At 38.9% G+C, this 19,188-nt stretch overlaps 1 protein-coding gene across 1 annotated transcript in view; it reads right to left on the reverse strand.

Moving 5' to 3' along the window:
• LOC109040501 (dynein regulatory complex protein 8) overlaps positions 1 to 16,179 on the reverse strand; it is a 64,393-nt gene extending 48,214 nt beyond the window's left edge. The window contains exons 1-3 of the mRNA XM_072305454.1: positions 14,957 to 16,179; positions 4,550 to 4,663; positions 1,507 to 1,630 (exon numbers count right to left, since the gene is read on the reverse strand). Of these exons, the coding sequence (XP_072161555.1) occupies positions 1,507 to 1,630; positions 4,550 to 4,663; positions 14,957 to 15,011 (293 nt within the window). The 5' untranslated portion in view covers positions 15,012 to 16,179. The remainder of the gene's footprint in view (positions 1 to 1,506; positions 1,631 to 4,549; positions 4,664 to 14,956) is intronic.
• Positions 16,180 to 19,188: the final 3,009 nt, after the last annotated feature.

Consider the following 19,188-nt stretch of genomic DNA (forward strand, 5'->3'; position numbering starts at 1 on the left):
GTATGATGAATACCTAGATGCAATTAAAATAAAGCATAAATAAATAAAATATATTAAAGTAAATAAATCAAATATAATATATTAATTTTGTAACGGGGTGTTCCCCCTACCCCTTCACTTTTCAAAATTTTAGCCCGCCAAGTAGCGCTAGTGGTCGCGTGGCGGCTACTAGCACTACTCGGCTCCCCTCTTCCTCTTCTCTGCTTTTCGGTCTTCGAGCTCGTTCTTTTGTTTTGCTGTTCGGTCTGTCGTTTTACAGCCAGATTTCCTTTTTATTTTTCTCATAATGTAAGTGAAACTTAGTCTGCCCGGACGGGGGGCTAAACCCGTCAACTCAGCTTTTAGTTTATTTTCTTTTTTTGTGTGTGTATTTATTCGTACTGTCCGGTATCGCTCGTCAGTCCTGTTCCTTGTTCGCCTTCATCACCATCATACTAGTGGTCTTCCTTCATCTCAAACCCCTTTTTTTGATGGGCCTTTCGCTCCAGCCGGGAAGGAAAGGTTCCAATTTATGTAATATATTTACTTTATTTATTGTTTCATTTATCATTTTATTTTATTTCATTTCATTTATTTATTTTTCTTCATTTTAATGACTGGATTGCATTTTGCAAAAAGGAACCACTAGCATCGCAATGATGCTAAGATTGTGCAACTTCATCCTTTGCAATAAAATTGCGGAAATCGTGAAAAACTATGAAATTTAGATGACAATTTTTGTCTTAAATTCACAGTTTTTAGCGAGTAAAATAGAAACTATTAATGGATAATCGGGTTTTTCCTCCAAGACAAAAGAAGTTGCACAATCTTAGCAACATTGCAATGTTAGTGGTTCCTTTTTGCAAAATGCAATTCAACTATCATTTTGTCTTATTTTAATCGTGTGTTATTCACTATTTTCTTTCCAAGAATTGATCTGCCTACTTAGTTTTAGTTGGCAGTTTTTTTGCTTCTTTTAAATTGTATGAACTGCAGCAAGAATAATATCATTGTTTTCAATGATGGACTCGGCGCTGGGGACGTTATGAATGCTAAATTACCTTTTTGCATTGCGCAAACCTCCGAATCTCCACGGCAGCGGCACTCGAGCGATCATTGGGGGTTTACCAACGCCGGGGTGGCAAGTACTTACAATTATATGGTATACCTACCATTTTTTGAGAACGACCGCGGCAAGGAAAAATTCCACAGTGGCTAATGAGAGTCCCTTAGTTGCCTAAAGGAAAGAGTCGTGTCCCGCGGGTGTCTAAAGGAAAGAGTCCAGTTCCTTTATTTCAAGTTCGTTGTAACTTTTTGGTTTGGAAATGGCTACTTGGGTGAGCGCGGGGTCACGCGGGAGTAGGTGCAGGAGTGGGTGCGGGGACACGGAGTGGGCGCGTGGGCGTTCCAAAAACGAATTTTCAGTGTCCGCAGGGTGTCCGTCGTTTTTATATACCAGGGATTTTACTAGTCCAAGATTCATTTTACTTACTTCTAACTTATGTGTAGCTTTATAACCCCACCTACTTGTATTCAGCAAGAAGATTCGAGACCACAGGAAGGAACGTTGATAAGTGCACACTACCAGCAATTTCAGTATCCTCTACGCTCAGGATTACCTCTTGAACCTCAGCTTCACTGGGACAGCACCCTTGAGTATAAGTCAGAACATTAAAGAAATGCGCTAGTGGTTTTCAAAGCCACATTTGCTCACTTATGCCCTGTAGCAATGACTCGTGAAAAAAAGAGATTAAATAAACTCCAACAAAACTTACGTACTTTGACTTGCGATAACTTTAAATAAACAGTTTTCTCGTGGAAAACGTGAAGAAACTCGTACAAAAGCTTGTAAAATGTATCTGTTTTTCACCTGTTCATTTCACACATTTCAATTTAAAAAAATACCTACCTACTCATGAAAAAATTGTGAGATTAAACTTTATTTTATAATTGAATCTCGGGCAATTGCTACGCGTAAAATACCTACTCCTTTGAAACTTTTTTTACCTTTTTACCAGAGGAGTTCAAAAAATAAGACGTGAAACACAGTCTCATATATGTCGCAATATTAGCTTTCCATCCGAAAATCGGTTTCCAAATCCTTAGGTACTGCTATTTACGTATCGAAAAGTACATGGGCTAGGTGAAGAAACCAGGTTGGCGAGGCGGTGTTGTCACAATCACCAGAATCTGTTATCACTCAAAAGCGACCGTTTTAAGAAAATAGAGTGGTTCCGAAAACAGCTTTTATTTTCAGTTTTTGAGAACATTTTTTGTTAGTGCCATATTATTTTTCCGTTTTCCTCGGATGAAGAAATTATTGATTCCTAATATCCCGCACCTAATTGCAATATATGTATGGTTTGCCGTTTGGGCAAAAAGATATTCTAACAGAGAAAAAGAATGATCGAGAAAAAATATTCTGGGCACTGATAAAAAAAATGAATGTTGTCCAACATTCTTGAAACATATGTTACGGGTAATCTAGTCAAACCGGGTAATGTCGACATTACCCGGGTAATGGCGGCAATAATTGACATTAACCAGGCCGTTTTGGTTAGGTTAGGTTAGGTTAGGTTAGGTTATAGTACCCGCCATCCCACCCCTCTGTCGTCAGGGAGGGCCGCAGACGGGACCGGCTGGACCTAACCTAACCTAACCTAACCTAACCAAAACGGCCTGGGTAATGTCAATTATTGCCGACATTACCCGGTTTGACTAGATTACCCGTAACACATATATTCTTGTTGATGAAAAATGATTATTCTCTGAACACTTACGGTCATGTTGCCAGGTTCTGCAATGATTCGGAGGAAATGTTTGTGAGATGGATAGTAGCCAGTACAGAATAGCCAACCTTTGAACACACAACGACCCACGAAGATGCAGAGACGCACCCGTAGACAACCTAGATCGTTATAATTTGCCTGTTTTTTCTGTATGAAGGTACCGTAATACCTATGGGGTGAATGGGGACAGTATTTGATACAAATGCACGTCTGTGGCCTACTGATTTCAAGAATTCCGCTTTTTTTAACAGGAACTTGTGACCTTTCAAGTCCCAAGGCGGATAAACAATTCCTCGATTCGGCGATTCTTTATCCGCCTTGTTCAAGCCCTTTACTTTCCCCCAAAATCGTGATGATACGAAAATTTTAACCATTTTAAATTTTTCTTACCTACTGTCCCTATTCATCCTCCACTGGGGTGAATAGGGACACCAGCAAATTTCAATGTAAATAAGGCGTTGTCCCCATTCTACTAACTGGAGAGTGAATGGAGACACTACCTGAGTTTTTTTTTTTTTTTTTTAAAAAAAAGTGAAATTCGAATCTGAAATGGAAAAACATGTCTTTAAATAACAAAAATTAAGTAATAAGAAGCTAACAGATGACAATTATCCTTTACGCCCTGATCATTGTGATCTGAAAGATACATTTCTCAATTAAACCAGGGCAGTATTCAAAAGTCACAGAATGTGAAATTAGTACATATAAAAGTATTTCAAAGGATGCGATAAGAGGCGGCAAATGTCAGAGAAAGCCCATCCGCTGTGCCTGAATCTACGATACTTAGACTCCCAACGCTCGTTTTTTGGAGAAAAATTTTTTTAAACCACCTAATATCGAGCAAATTGCATCATTTTTGGTGATGAGCAAGGTAATTTATGATGTCAAAATGTGATAACATAAAAAAAACTTTTCTTCAATTCGTGATTCACTTGCATGGGTCGTTATCACGCTTGTTTTCCCGCTTTTTTTCAAGGTCTAGTTTTGAGGTTATGTTGACATTTTATGCTTTCACTAAACAACACCGATTACACCGGTTTCTTAAAGAGGATGCCAAACTATGCATTTTCGAAAAAAACGAGTTCTGTAGGTGCCAAACTTACCGACTTTCGATTAGGACTAAAAACGGAAATAAATCAAAATCGTCCCTATTCACCCGCCTGTCCCCATTCACCCCATATTACGGTATTTCTTGTTGTCTTGGCAAATACTTGACTCAGTGTATACTATATTTTTTCCACTTTGTTTTCTTCAGAGGTGGACAAATGCGGTTTCATTAATTTTTACATTAATCATATCTTAAATATTTGCCGCGGCAATCCAAAAAGAAGCTAAGTATACAACTACCTACGGACCATCTGTATGGATATTATGTTCATAGTCCTGGTTGCCACTCTAGATTACGACGGTTGGTGCAACTAGCTTTTGCTACGAGCCATCTCACTAAAGTCCTCTTCCCTTCATTACACAGTGCGGCAACGTGGCGGTGGAGCGTTGAATTTATAATTTTGTTTATGAGAAAATAAAATTGATGAAAAAAAAAAAATAATCGAGCGAAATGAAAATAGTCAGCCCAGAATATGTTTTCTCGGCAATTATTTTTTTTTAGTCCTGAATGTTTTTTCTCAATCATTTTTTTTCCTCAAATAGTTAATCTTATTATTGCCCAAACGGCAAACCAAAATAATAACAATATGAGAATAATGTCTCTATGCTGAAAGATCATCACATTTCAAAACATTTAAGTCTCCAAGTTTTTGGAAAGGTTTATCTACACTCACCTAATGAGCGAATGATCGTTCCAACCTCTCGCACATCCACTGTTTTATTCCCTCCGTGGTCAAACACTTCAAAAGCCTCAATTATCTTCTTCTCGAAGTCATTTGAGATACATACTGTGGAAAAAGTACAATTTTGTGAAAGATCATAGTCATGTATTTACAAGAGGGTAGACTTATCAGAGATTGTATGGGTAAAGTTTTTCAAAAAGGCCTTGTCTCGACGGCGCAACTGTTGAGGGAAGCTGGCGCAACTGTTGAAGGAAGGAAGTGTCTCAAAAATGTTTCACTTACCTATAAGAGAAACTTTCAAGGTCAGAAACCTGGAACCTCAACAGTTGTTTACCTTCTTAGTATTTTGAATTGATAAACGCTGGTTACACGTGAAGCGGGAGTTTATTACGGGTGTTTTATTCCGGAGCGGTTATTACTTAGGCCTTGTCTCCACGGCGCAACTGTTGAGGGAAGTTGGCGCAACTGTTACGAGTTTGTTGCACCAACCGAAGTTCCCTGTCTCGACGCACAAGCATGTGTTCCTGGAACTTTTAGGCGGGAATATTTGAACAACGTTAATTTTTTTAGGTTAAACGATGTCAATTGAGGTAACTGAACTGATAATTATGAACGGGAGGTGATTATTTTGCGTTATTTCGACCAGGTATAAAACAAAAAACAATAACATAACACAGATACGGATTAAAAGAAAATATATTCGATAAAATTTTATTTTTCTGCTGTAGTGATATGCTACAAACGAAAATGTAAAATTGATACTGAAATGTATATAAATATTTCTAAATATTAACCGCTCCAAAATAAAACACCCGTAATAAACTCCCACTTCACGTGTAACCAGCGGTTATCAATTCAAAATACGAAGGTAAACAACTGTTGAGGTTCCAGGTTTCTGACCTTGAAAGTTTCTGTTATAAGTGAAACATTTTTGAGACACTTCCTTCCTTCAACAGTTGCGCCAACTTCCCTCAACAGTTGCGCCGTGGAGACAAGGCCTTAGAAATATTTGTATACATTTCAGTATTAATTTTATATTTTCGTTTGTAGCATATCACTACAGCAAGAAAATAAAATTTTATCGAATATATTTTCTTTTTATCCAAATCTGTGTTATGTTATTGTTTTTTGTTTTATACCTGGTCGAAATAACGCAAAATAATCACCTCCCGTTCATAATTGTCAGTTCAGTTACCTCAATTGACATCATTTAACCTAAAAATATTAATGTTGTTCAAATATTCCCGCCTAAAAGTTCCAGGAACACATGCTTGTGCGTCGAGACAGGGAACTTCGGTTGGTGCAACAAACTCGTAACAGTTGCACCAACCGAAGTTCCCTGTCTCGACGCACAAGCATGTGTTCCTGGAACTTTTAGGCGGGAATATTTGAACAACATTAATATTTTTAGGTTAAACGATGTCAATTGAGGTAACTGAACTGATAATCATGAACGGGAGGTGAATATTTTGCGTTATTTCGACCAGGTATAAAACAAAAAACAATAACATAACACAGATTTGGATACAAAGAAAATATATTCGATAAAATTTTATTTTCCCGCTGTAGTGATATGCTACAAACGAAAATGTAAAATTGATACTGAAATGTATATAAATATTTCTAAATATTAACCGCTCCAAAATAAAACACCCGTAATAAACTCCCACTTCACGTGTAACCAGCGGTTATCAATTCAAAATACGAAGGTAAACAACTGTTGAGGTTCCAGGTTTCTGACCTTGAAAGTTTCTGTTATAAGTGAAACATTTTTGAGACACTTCCTTCCTTCAACAGTTGCGCCAACTTCCCTCAACAGTTGCGCCGTGGAGACAAGGCCTTAGAAATATTTGTATACATTTCAGTATTAATTTTATATTTTCGTTTGTAGCATATCACTACAGCAAGAAAATAAAATTTTATCGAATATATTTTCTTTTTATCCAAATCTGTGTTATGTTATTGTTTTTTGTTTTATACCTGGTCGAAATAACGCAAAATAATCACCTCCCGTTCATAATTGTCAGTTCAGTTACCTCAATTGACATCATTTAACCTAAAAATATTAATGTTGTTCAAATATTCCCGCCTAAAAGTTCCAGGAACACATGCTTGTGCGTCGAGACAGGGAACTTCGGTTGGTGCAACAAACTCGTAACAGTTGCACCAACCGAAGTTCCCTGTCTCGACGCACAAGCATGTGTTCCTGGAACTTTTAGGCGGGAATATTTGAACAACATTAATATTTTTAGGTTAAACGATGTCAATTGAGGTAACTGAACTGATAATCATGAACGGGAGGTGAATATTTTGCGTTATTTCGACCAGGTATAAAACAAAAAACAATAACATAACACAGATTTGGATACAAAGAAAATATATTCGATAAAATTTTATTTTCTTGCTGTAGTGATATGCTACAAACGAAAATATAAAATTAATACTGAAATGTATACAAATATTTCTAAGTAATAACCGCTCCGGAATAAAACACCCGCAATAAACTCCCGCTTCACGTGTAACCAGCGTTTATCAATTCAAAATACCAAGAAGGTAAACAACTGTTGAGGTTCCAGGTTTCTGACCCTAAAAGTTTCTCTTATAAGTGAAACATTTTTGAGACACTCCCTTCCTTCAACCGTTGTGCCAGCTTCCCTCAACAGTTGCGCCGTCGAGACAAGGCCTAAAGTACTCAAAAAGATCTCCAAGATGACACGAGTACCTAGAATGTTTCCATAGAATCACTATAGAATGAGCGTTACCATGGAATGAACGTCACTATAGAACTACTTCCCTGTAGGTAGAGTGTTTCATAAATATTCGCAGGAAAATCGAATATTTATAGAATACTAGCAGCAGACGCCTACTCCGCACGGTTGTTCTTTCTCCCTTTTCTTACTTCTATATTTCCTGTTTTTCTATTCTTCATTCACTTACCACAGCTGCATAATCTTCTTCTTAAAGTAAAGGACGGTTTTCACGAAATGAGGGTCAAACCGTCTGTCCGATCTTCCCTAGAATTTGTATACCGGTCCTCCCCGGTTCGGTGGGTGACACTGGCTACTTCAATTTTCTCCCTGTCGTGATTTCGGGATTTTATCGTCAACAAATGGAAAAATTGGAGAGAGGAACGGTCCCACGGTTGCTAACCAACCGCCGCCGCAACATCGCCGTATTGCGATTATCGATACATGCGATTATAAATGCAAGCGATTATCGATACATGTGATAATTCATGTGTATCGCAGTTTGATGTGTTTGTTGTGTGTTGTGTTTTTTTTTATTTTTTTATTTTGTCTTTGATGTGTTTGCTTGATTTGTTTTTGTGTTTGATGGGTTGTTTGTATTTGATGTGTTTTTTGTGTTTGATGGGTTGTTTGTATTTGATGTGTTTTTTGTGTATGATGTGTTTTTTGTATATTATGTGTTTTTTTGTTTTTGGTGTGTTTTAAGTGTTTGATGCGTTTTTTTGTTTGATGTGTTGTTGTTTGATGTGTTTTTTGTGTTTTATGTGTTTGTTGTGTCTTTTTGTTTGATGTGTTTGTTGTGTCTTTTTGTTTGATGTGTTTTTCCGTTTAATGTGTTGTTTTTGTTTGATGTGTTTTTTGTGTTTGTTGTGATTGTTTGTTTGTTGTGATTATTTGTTTGTTGTGATTGTTTGTTTTTTGTGTTTAATGTGCTTTTTTGTTTTTTGTGTTTGATGGGTTGTTTGTATTTGATGTGCTCTTTGTGTTTGATGTGTTTTTTGTGTTTAATGGGCTTTTTGTTTTTTGTGTGTTTTATGTGTTTGAATTGTTTTTTGTGCTCAGGGTTGTTTGTGTTTGATGTATTTTTTGTGTTTGATGTTTTTTTGTTTTTGGTGTGTTTTATGTGTTTTTTTGTTCGATATGTTGTTGTTTGATGTATTGTTTGTGTTTGATGTGTTTTTTAGTGTTTGATTTGTTTATTGTTTTTGTTTTGTTTGATTTGTTTTTTGTGTTTGATTTGTTTTTTGTGTTTGATGTGTTGTTCGTGTTTGATGTGTTTTTTGTATTTGATGTGTTTGATGTGATATATATCGTTTTGCATCGATACATATCGATTTACCTGTATCGATATCGAAATATACCCACATTGATATTTAAGTATACCTATATCGATACATATCGATGCATCGATATAGATGGATACATAATATGTATATCGATACGTATCGGTGTTTCGATATAGATGAATACATATGTATATCGATACGTATCGATATAGATGGATACATATGTATATCGATACGTATCGATGTATCTATATCTGTATCGATACATATCGATCTATATCCATATTGATTCATATTGATAAATACAGTGGACTCTCGATAATTCGAAATTGAAGGGAATCGGCTTTTTATTCGAATTAGCGAAGTTTCGAAATAAAGAGAGTTCGGATTAAAGAAATTCCATTTGGAGAAATTTCGAATTAGAGAGGTTCGAATTATAGAGGGAAGGCGCCATCTGAATTCGAATTATAGAGGGGCAAATGGACGGATTTACGCCAAAAGATCTTTAGGTCAAAGGTCAAGCTCTTTCAGACACCCAGGTACATAAACAGTTGACTTCGAATTGTAGAGGGAATGTACCGTCTTATTCCGAATTATAGAGGGAGGGCCATATTTACTTCCCACACTTCGAATTACAGAGAGAATTCTCGTAGCAATTTCGAATTATAGAGGGCCGCGCCAGCTTAAAAATTTCGAAATAACGAGGGGAGAAAAATATATTGATTTTCTTCGAATTATCGAGAGATTTTCAAGGGAGACAGACTTTCCTTCGAAATAACGAGGTTTTCGAATTATCGAGGTTCGAATTATCGAGAGTCCACTGTACATCTATCGATATACATCAAAACATATATCCTAACTAATTATATCCACATCGATAAACATCGATCTATATCGATACATTCTGTATGTCGTTATCGATTCCTGGCACGCTCTAATTAACTGACTCATTGCCGAGAACAATCTGTAAAAAATTTGATTTTTTCTTTCTTAGACATGTTAAACTGCCGTTTTGCCGTTTGCGTTTGATGTGTTTTTTGTGTTTTTAGTGTTTGATTTGTTTATTGTGTTTGTTGTGTTTTTTGTTGGATGTCTTTTTTTGTTTGTTGTGTTTGATGTATTGTTTGTTTTTGATGTGTTTTCGTATTTGATGTGTTTGATGTGATATATATCGTTTTGCATCGATACATATCGATTTACCTATATCGATATCGAAATATACTTTTATCGATATCGAAATACACTATCCCATCCCATCCCACCTATAATCCCATCCCATCCCATCCCGACCTATGTCAGCAATTCTTTCGTTCACGATAACTATCGTTAGATTTACGTCCGCTGATTCAAATTTTGCAATTTTGTCCATTTTGGTCTCATGAAGAACTGTACCTATAGATTTTCGGTTAAATCGCATTTACCGTTTACTTATAAACGGTAATTAACGTAAGTCCCCTATTTACGCTGTTTTCCACTAAACTGTTTTTATTAAAGTTCCATTCCTTGGTTTCCTTGGTAACCTTTGTTTGCTTCGTTTTCCATCAGCTGATGTTTAAATTCAATTCTTTTTTTCAAGGTTTCTTTTTTTTTTTTTTTTTTTTTTTAAATAAATCATAGGTAGGTTTCTTCCTTTTTTTTGCCAGCATTTAATCTACTTACCCCCCCTCCACCCCAGCACATTCTTCTAGCTCCATCACCCTCTCTCCTCAACTTTTTCTCCTCTTTTTTCCTCCGCATTTTTCTATCGGTTTCATTGGTTTTTTTTATATCATATGACTTAGAGCTCCCCTACCATCATTTTTTCGGGGTTTTATGGAGTAACATATTTTTATCGATTACGTAATTTGATAATTTTCCTTAATGAGTTTTTAAAATCGTTTTAAAATGATCTAAATTAGCCAATCCTGACCTAAAAATAAAAACAGTCGGAAGTGCCGGGCAGAAAATAATTCATCAAATCCAAAGGTTTACTCATTTAAAATCTTGAAAATTAATATCACCGCGTTACGCAACTCACCCTATTTGATAAGTCCCGATTTTGAACGCACAAAAGCAATATGCACGCCTATGTCCTAATTAACTAATTTTCTCAAACCGGATTTCCGAAGTTGTCAATTTGTGCAGATAGTACCTCAAATTAGAATAAAATCCCAACTTATTGTCACCAGTGAACTCCTAATGAATGATGCCTTCCTCTATACTCATTCAAACAATTTCTCCCTTAATTGAAACACATTGAGTAATTGGTTTCTTAATTTTTTTCTTATAATTTTTATTAATATGATAATTCAAATATAGGTAGGTACTATCACTGACGAGTAGACTTCGTCAATTTTTATTTTATCACTTGTCATACTTTAGTAGGTACATCATTCAGAGTCAGTTCTCAAATGAATCTTAGCTTTTAAAATATCTAATCCAGTATTAAGAAGTGAAATTAGGGATACCTCCAATCATAAAAATAAGCTAACAGGTCACACTAATCAGCGATACTTAGCATGCTCCCTTGACTTCAAGATACAGAGAACATAATACATAGGTACTTAAATACTTAATATACAAAAATCTTAAGGTCACATATATTTCATATTTAGACACATTATTATTTAGAAAATTAATGTATACTTGGACGTTTGTGAGACCGTAAAGAATATTTTCGTGGGTAGGTGCCCATTCTTAATTGATTTTCTTCATTTTCTGGCCTCAGACACTCAAAGATTTATATTAAAAAGAAACAAAATAGTACATGTATCGTGTGAAATTGTTCTTTCGAATCATCGAGAGAAGGTGATCAGTCTTGCCCCTGGATTCGGAAGGACAATATAAATTTAAGCAAAGAGAGATCCCTGCTAAAAAGAGGGTTATTCAAAATCTCACTGGAGTTTTCGTCAACAGGCAGATCCCAAAGTGATCGCCTGGGGCCAGAGTCGGACTGGCGTAAAAAAAGTTAGGCAGCTACTAGGATTTTGGGGCCCCTGACGTTAAAACTGGGCTCCTATGGGGGGTCTGGGGGGTCGCCCCCCAGGGATGGAGGGGGGTCCGGGGGTTCTCCCCCGGGAAATTTTGAAAATTTAACCCCTGAAAATAGAAGTTTTAGGCTCTTTTCGCATTGAAATTTGATAAATAGCGCCTCCGAAAATGTCACCTATTTTTTAGATATTTTTTGAAAAATTCGACGATTCCTCATGTTAAAGAAGCACATAACCTCCTCAAACTTTACGCAGGGGCCTCGGCTGGTATCTTCTCAGAGGCCTCGCCCCTGAAGTTACCTTCTCCCGGCTGCAGGGCCAGTAGTGGCGCCTCAAAAAAAAGTCATCTTAAAGTGAGTAACCTTCAAAGACCGGAAAAAAAATTTGAAAATTTAACCCCTGAAAATAGAAGTTTTAGGCTCTTTTCGCATTGAAATTTGATAAATAGCGCCTCCGAAAATGTCACCTATTTTTTAGATATTTTTTGAAAAATTCGACGATTCCTCATATTAAAGAAGCACATAACCTCCTCAAACTTTACGCAGGGGCCTCGGCTGGTATCTTCTCAGAGGCCCCGCCCCTGAAGTTACCTTCTCCCGGCTGCAGGGCCAGTAGGGGCGCCTCAAAAAAAAAGTCATCTTAAAGTAAGTAACCCTCAAAGACCGGAAAAAAGAGCTTTCGAGACCCGGAAGGGCCCCTTAAAGTGAAACTCTTTTTTTCGAGCCCAGGGTCAGGGCCCCTGCTGACATCTTTTCAAGGGCCCCAGAAGTGACCTTCTTTGGGCTATAGGGGTCTCAGAGAAAGAGTCATGCTGTTTAAAGTAAAAAACCCTTAGAGGCCGGGAAAATATAGCTTCGAGGGCCGCTCCAGGGCCCTTGAAGCTCATATTTTTCGATCGCTAAGGGGCCCTTCCTGGCATCTTTTCAGGGGCCCCTGAGGTTAACTTTTTCCGGCCGTAGGGGCCTTAGAGAAGGTATTATGAGTTAAACCTTCAAGGACTGGAAAAACGAGGGTTTTTCAAGGATTCATTTCATTTATTGAAGAATAAATTCACGGATTTTTTTCAAGGATTTTTCACTTTTTCATGGATTCATTTCATTTATTGAAGAATAAATTTAGGAATTGTCGGCTCAGGGGCCCCGAAGGGGCCCCTGAGCCGACAATTCTTAGGCAGCGATCGCTGCCTAGCTGCCTTAGCCAGTCCGGCCCTGCCTGGGGCTATTTTTGGTAGAGTAAACGCTCCGAGGGCTATTCTCTCGCGACAGCACGGGACGCGAAGACTCCACCGAGCCGCGTCACGGGCCGCCCTGTTCCACGCCTACGAGCCCATCGCCCTTTCCCCCGTTTTGAGGCAACTCACAACAGGCCGACGCTCCCCCCTCCCTTTATATGCGTCTATCCTGCGTCTCGGGTGTTACCGCCTGGAAGTAGCCTGCGGGGAAATCCCTGCGGTTGTTTTCCGCTCGCGCCTCCGGCGCAAAGTCTCCGAATCGCCGAGCACGGCTAGCCGTGTGATCTCCAAAGCTCATGACTCACCTCCGCATTAGCGAGAAGCTTCGGCGCGCGAACACTTATGGTCTTCCATGAAGACCGTGGGGACACTCTACCATGCTACGCTCGCGGGCTCCCCCGCACCGCGCCACACCCCGTCCGCCCCCTCCTTCCCCGCTCCACGACGTCCATATCTCGGCTTCCCGCAGAATCCGCTAGATAGCACTGGTAGCCCGGCTGTGGGGCGTGAGGATGCCTTCAAAATCAGATCGCGCTGCAGAAGTGGAACATCTCCGCGGCCAGGCCACCAGCGCTATCTAGCAAATGCTGCGGGAAGCCGAGATGGGCGTCGCAGAGCGGGGAAGGAGGGGGTGGACGGGGCGAGGCGCGGTGCGGGGGAGCCCGAGAGCGTCGAGGTGGCGCGGGCGTAGCATGATAGGGGCGGGGCAACCGCGCTGTACCCAGCTGGTAGTAGAGTACCTTTATAGACAGAGTATGGCCATTCGTATCTTTTTACTACAGGAAAACTGTTCCGCTTTTTGATTGGTCAACGAGTTTTTAGGCTTCATGATGCTCTTACGGCCGTAATTAAACAAACAAAATGGCGGCTCACCTTAACATCGATAAGAAGCTAAATTTGACAAAAATGTCAATTATACGGCAGTAACAATTTAAAGGTGTGGGATTCTACCTGAGTGACTCGAATAAACAATAAAACAATGGAAAAGCTCGCGAAGGGCTCCTCATTCGTCGAAATCCGATTTTTTTTTTAATATTTAAAAATAACATAATGAATGGAAATTTTTCCAGTAAGTGGACTGTGAAATTATGTACATCTAGAGTATGTACATCCAGCTATTCCTCATCATTTACAAATCTGAGTGTTACGTCAAAAATTTGAAATCGATGCAGCTCGAACACAGAATGGTGTATTAAAATGGAAGAACATTTTTGCCTATACATATGCGTATAGGGCCCGCCAAGCGGGCCTGAGGGCGCGAGGCGCCCTCCCGCGGGTTGGGCCGCGTAGCGGTCAGGGGGCAGGGCCCCCTAGTATTCGATAAAGGTAATATATTCTTAGTGACGATGAGTTGGAAACATTTGTAATGCAATATATCTAATCTATCTAATCCACTATGATCCACTATAAAATAAAATCGTACTTTCCGCTCCTTTGTAACGGGTAATCTCCGCAACCAATGCATAGATCTCGGTGCGGTTTTTTCGATGGTGTGCGGCATGCGCTCGCGGATACTATACCTATTTTATATGGTTTCTAATACCTACCTTATGATTGATCACTGTATTTTAATCTGGTATTTTATACCTAGGTAGGTATGTTAGCTATTTAATACACTATCTGATAGGTGGGTATTTGAATAGGCATTTCGACGGTGAAAGTCGGCAATCACATAACTCGATTTGCGACGTCGCAGACTTCCTGTCATACTTTATTCTTTAAACGGAAAACTACTCAACGGTAATTCCTTAAAACTGCCGTGATTTTTCTTCTATGTGCGAGGAAAATTCTGCAAAAACTGCAAGGAATCATGTCCATTTGTTCTCCTTTAAAAAAATAACATAGTTGCGGAGATTTTCAGACACCGCAAACGAGTTATGTGATTGCCGACTTGCACCGTCGATTTATTACATACTCATCTTGATGAGGATTCCATATCATATTTTCGCTACCTACTATATACGGATCCTTTCATGTTGATATTAATTAGAAGATTTCGCAGATGGTTATATATTAGCTCATAAGCTCAGACGAAAAGTAAAAGTGAAGTGAGTTTTCAAGCGCTCCAGAAAAGTTCGCAGTGTTGAAGTAGGCACTTCTATGGTTCTTTAGCCATTGATAGGTATGATTCATAAGTAGTGAAAAGAAGAACTAAAACTTCATACCGTCAATATCTAATTTATCGGTGGTTTTTGTATCTATTCCTTTCATTTTTGACATCACTGAAAATCACTAACCAATTCAAGTACTTTGTTTACAAGATGACATAGCAACCAGAACCTAGGTACGTATATGGGGCGCCGTTTCGGCCATGTTTCGGCAAGCTCGCGCGACCTGCAAGCGAATCGACCTCGATCTCTTCGATACAGTCTCTAGTTCATAACCAATCATAACGTTCATAACCTTAGAGTACAATAGAGTCGCAAAGTCCTGGAGCGCCGATGAAGCCAATCCATGAACAGGCGTTTCCGAGCCGCGTGTGCTCCGAAAAGTTAGAGTCCCTTTATACCCAGAGTTAAGACAACTCACTTTTGGTTGGGCTGAAAGTGGCCTAAAAAAAAATCCAATTCTGATTGGTTCTCGCTCATGGGGGCCGAAACGAGTGCACCAAGATGGCGGTACCTCGAATGTGAACGAGAATAATGAAAATATTACCTATTTGTGGTTTATCAAGAGTAAATTGTTATTACCATCGGTCCAAAATGAAAATAGATTAAGAAATTATTCACAAACCAATCTCATTTTCTTTTTAATTGATCAATTTGTTGATGTTGTTGTTTTTGTGTGACAGACATCACAGGATTCCTGATCTTTATCCCTCAATATCGTTCGTTTGGGTGCACTCGTTTCGGCCTCCATGGCCAGCCAAGGCCGGCTGCCAGTCAGCTGATAATCGAGTTGTCTTAACTCTGGGTATAAAGGGACTCTACGAAAAGTGTGAACCAAGTGTGAACCCAACGACATTTTGTAACACGGCGGCTTATGGAGAGATCAAGAACTGCTTGTGTTTTTTCGACATTTTATAATTCAATCAGCATTAATTTTTGCAAATTTTGCTATTAAAAGGTAGTCAAAGCCATAATAAATCTATTGATGTATATTAGTCCTGGATAATATTCATATTGGGATTTAATTTCTGACTTATACAAAGTGTGAACCAACCGGCATTTCTTATCACGGCGGCTTTAAGGGAAAAGCAACGACTGCCTATGTTTTTTCGACATTTTTTTATTCAGTCGATATTAATTTGTGCAAATTTTGCTATAATTAGATAGTCAAAGCCACAATGAATCCATTGATGTATATTACTCCTGGAGAATATTCATATAGGGATTTAATTTCTGACTTATACCAAGTGTGAACCAACCGGCATTTGAATCACATATTGCAGAAATGTTAACTGTTCAGAAAATGCAAAAAACTGATTTGAGTAAACTATGAGCTTTTGGAAAAAAATTTTTCGAGGTTTTCTTTTGTCCCCCAAGTAGACTGACAATTTCCATAAAAAAATTTTACATGATACTCTTTCTGGGTTGTAAATAATGACACTTGAAGGAAGAGCATTAGTGCCCTTTCTGTAATACATGGGGGAAGGAGCCATAAAGAGTGATAGAATGAAGCCAGAAAATTATTTTAGCCCTTGTTTTTCATCTCACATGTATGGCAATGATGCATGTCTGTCGCGAAAGTTGGAAATTGTATAGCTCCATTGCAACGTTTCAAAATTTCTGCTCTCTTTTTATACTAATTTTTAAAGAGAACTAATAGAGATTTTCCCATGAAATTTTCAGAAAACAATCTTGATGGTGTGAAGAAAATTTACACAAAATTTCAATAGAGAATACTTAAGAACAAAAAAAAGAAGACGAAATAAAATTGGCAATGTCGCAATTGATGGTATGCGATTTCGAACTTTCACCATGTGGTTTGCCCACAGCTATGTAAATTTTAAAGATATTTCTGGCTTATTTCAAGTCAAGAAATTTAAAAAAAAAAAAAAAAAAATGTATCCTTTGAAGTTCAATAGCGTAGTATTCTTCTACCTACTTCCTCATCCAACCTGTTAAGGGCTCCTCTCACTTCCTACACTCAAGGTTCAATTCTCACTCCTTTCATTTTCAGCGTGAGTGAAGCGTGTAGCGTGATCACTGTCGTTTCGAAACGCAAAACTAACCTCTCAATCGTATCAAAACAAAACAAACGACGAGTTGCCGCTGCCGATGCGCGCGCACCCAGTGGGCATGTACTGCAGAAACGGCACTATATTGCTGCAACAATGCCCTTTCTGCTCTACGTGAGGAACTTAACCCCTGTCAAAAACGCATAAAAAATGCGAATATAGTGCCCTGTCTGCACTACATGATGTGTCTACATACACTAATGCGAAAACCGCAAAAAACTCAATTTCGAAAAAAATGTCGATTGTGCCCTTTCTGTAATAGCTGATTCATTTTTTAACACGGTGGCTTATGGAGAAATCAACGACTGCTTGTGTTTTTTCGACTTTTTTAAATTCCATCTATATTAATTTGTGCAAAATTTGCTTTAAATGGATATTCAAAGCCATAACAAATCCATTAAGGTATGTTACTCCTGGATAATATTCATCTATGGACTCAATTTCAGACTTATTACCGGCCTACTTAGCTGGCTCAATGTGTATGGACCTCTTTGTAGCGGAGCCGAGTCGGGGAGTGGGGAGCGCTGAGCGCCAGTCTCTGCGCGTGCGTCATCGCCAGTCGCCGCACACTAGTCTCTCGTGTACTGGACAAAACTAGCCTCCAAAAGTGGCTTCAACGGCGATCCAGTACATTGCGACTCTATTGTACTCTCTGTTCATAACGCACAAAATTCAGGCATCATCGGGCGGACTTCATAGAGTACATAGAGTCGTAATGTAAGTGGGAGAGCTGGCGCCATGTTCTGCTCGACGAATTCCGAGCCCGGTGTGCGCCGAGTTCGGGTCGCTTTTTCGATACATTTTCGATCCAAAATGGCGGTGTGGAATACGTGGTAATTCCTAGAGTACCTTTATAGACAGAGTATGGCCATTCGTATCTTTTTACTACAGGAGAACTGTTCCGCTTTTTGATTGGTCAACGAGTTTTTAGGCTTCATGATGCTCTTAGGGCCGTAAATAAACAAACAAGATGGCGACTCACCGTAACATCGATAAGAAGCTAAATTTGACAAAAATTTCAGTTATACGACAGTAACAATTTAAACTAGCTTATCTACGAATAACACACGAAAACATTGTTAAATCGCCTTTCACCTTTATTAGAGTACCTGTATAGGGAGAGTACCGACAGATCGGTTCATGGAGGGCTTAGGGCCCAAAAGTGCAGCCACCCTTCTAACCAACTTCTAACGCACACAATGGGCCTGTTGCAAACTTTTGCGAGAGCAAATATAAGAGGTGTTTCCTACAGACGATGCCTCAAAAATCACGATGGGCGCATTGGCAAAGTCTGAAATGCACTCATAACTTCACAATCTGCGTAAGAAATTTGCGTTTTTTTGAGCTTCCCGCTTCAAAAACGATACTACGGCACAGGTGAACATTTTGTTAGAGGAGTCGTTCCATCGTCGGCAATACTCATCATGGCCGACGCCAATCCGCCAAAACACGTGTGATGGGACGAGATAATACCTGAACTGGATTAGACCAGATAACAATCGGCGTGTTTTAACGTTCATGTTTTCCACGCCCGCATTGATTGACCTTGAACTCTCCTCGAATTACGCGCAAAACTGCGCGCAAGTGTCGCGACGCGTCGCCGGAGATAATACGTGAATCTAACGTCAAAATTGTTTTAGCTTCGGTTTTTATTTTATTTTCGTTCTTAGTTTTAAGCACCTGATGATGACTCCTACTGGAGTCGAAATGGCCATTGTGTAAGAGTGACAACCGAGGAAACATTTCATCGGGCGAAAAAGAAAAGTAAGTGTCAATCACGTTAGTTCCCGATTAAGAAACAAAGGATTAGTAGTTTTATTGGATCCTTTCTTCGCTCTGCTCATAGAAAAATCAGTGTCGTTTACTAGTTAAATGACGCGTAATGAATGAATAAATCGATGGTTAAATTCTGAAAACACGTAACTCGGAATCCGCATCATGAACCCTGAGACTCGTAAGGATGCTCATGTTTTGCGTGGTTCCTTATGAGTCTCAGGGTTCATGAGTTAATGATGCGGATTCCGAGATACGTATTTTCAGAATTTAGCCATCGAAATAAAAATAAAAATGAAAATAAAAATACAAACAAAAAATTGACAAAAATCCCTACTAGGGGCCTCCAAAGTTCAAAATTGCATAGAAATGCGCCCTCGAGGCCTCTCTGAATCAGTACCAAAGGCCCCCGGCAAAAAGGACCCTTTTGTCGAATCGGCGATA

Source organism: Bemisia tabaci, chromosome 1 (assembly GCF_918797505.1).
Source record: "Bemisia tabaci chromosome 1, PGI_BMITA_v3".
Lineage (NCBI taxonomy): Eukaryota > Metazoa > Arthropoda > Insecta > Hemiptera > Aleyrodidae > Bemisia > Bemisia tabaci.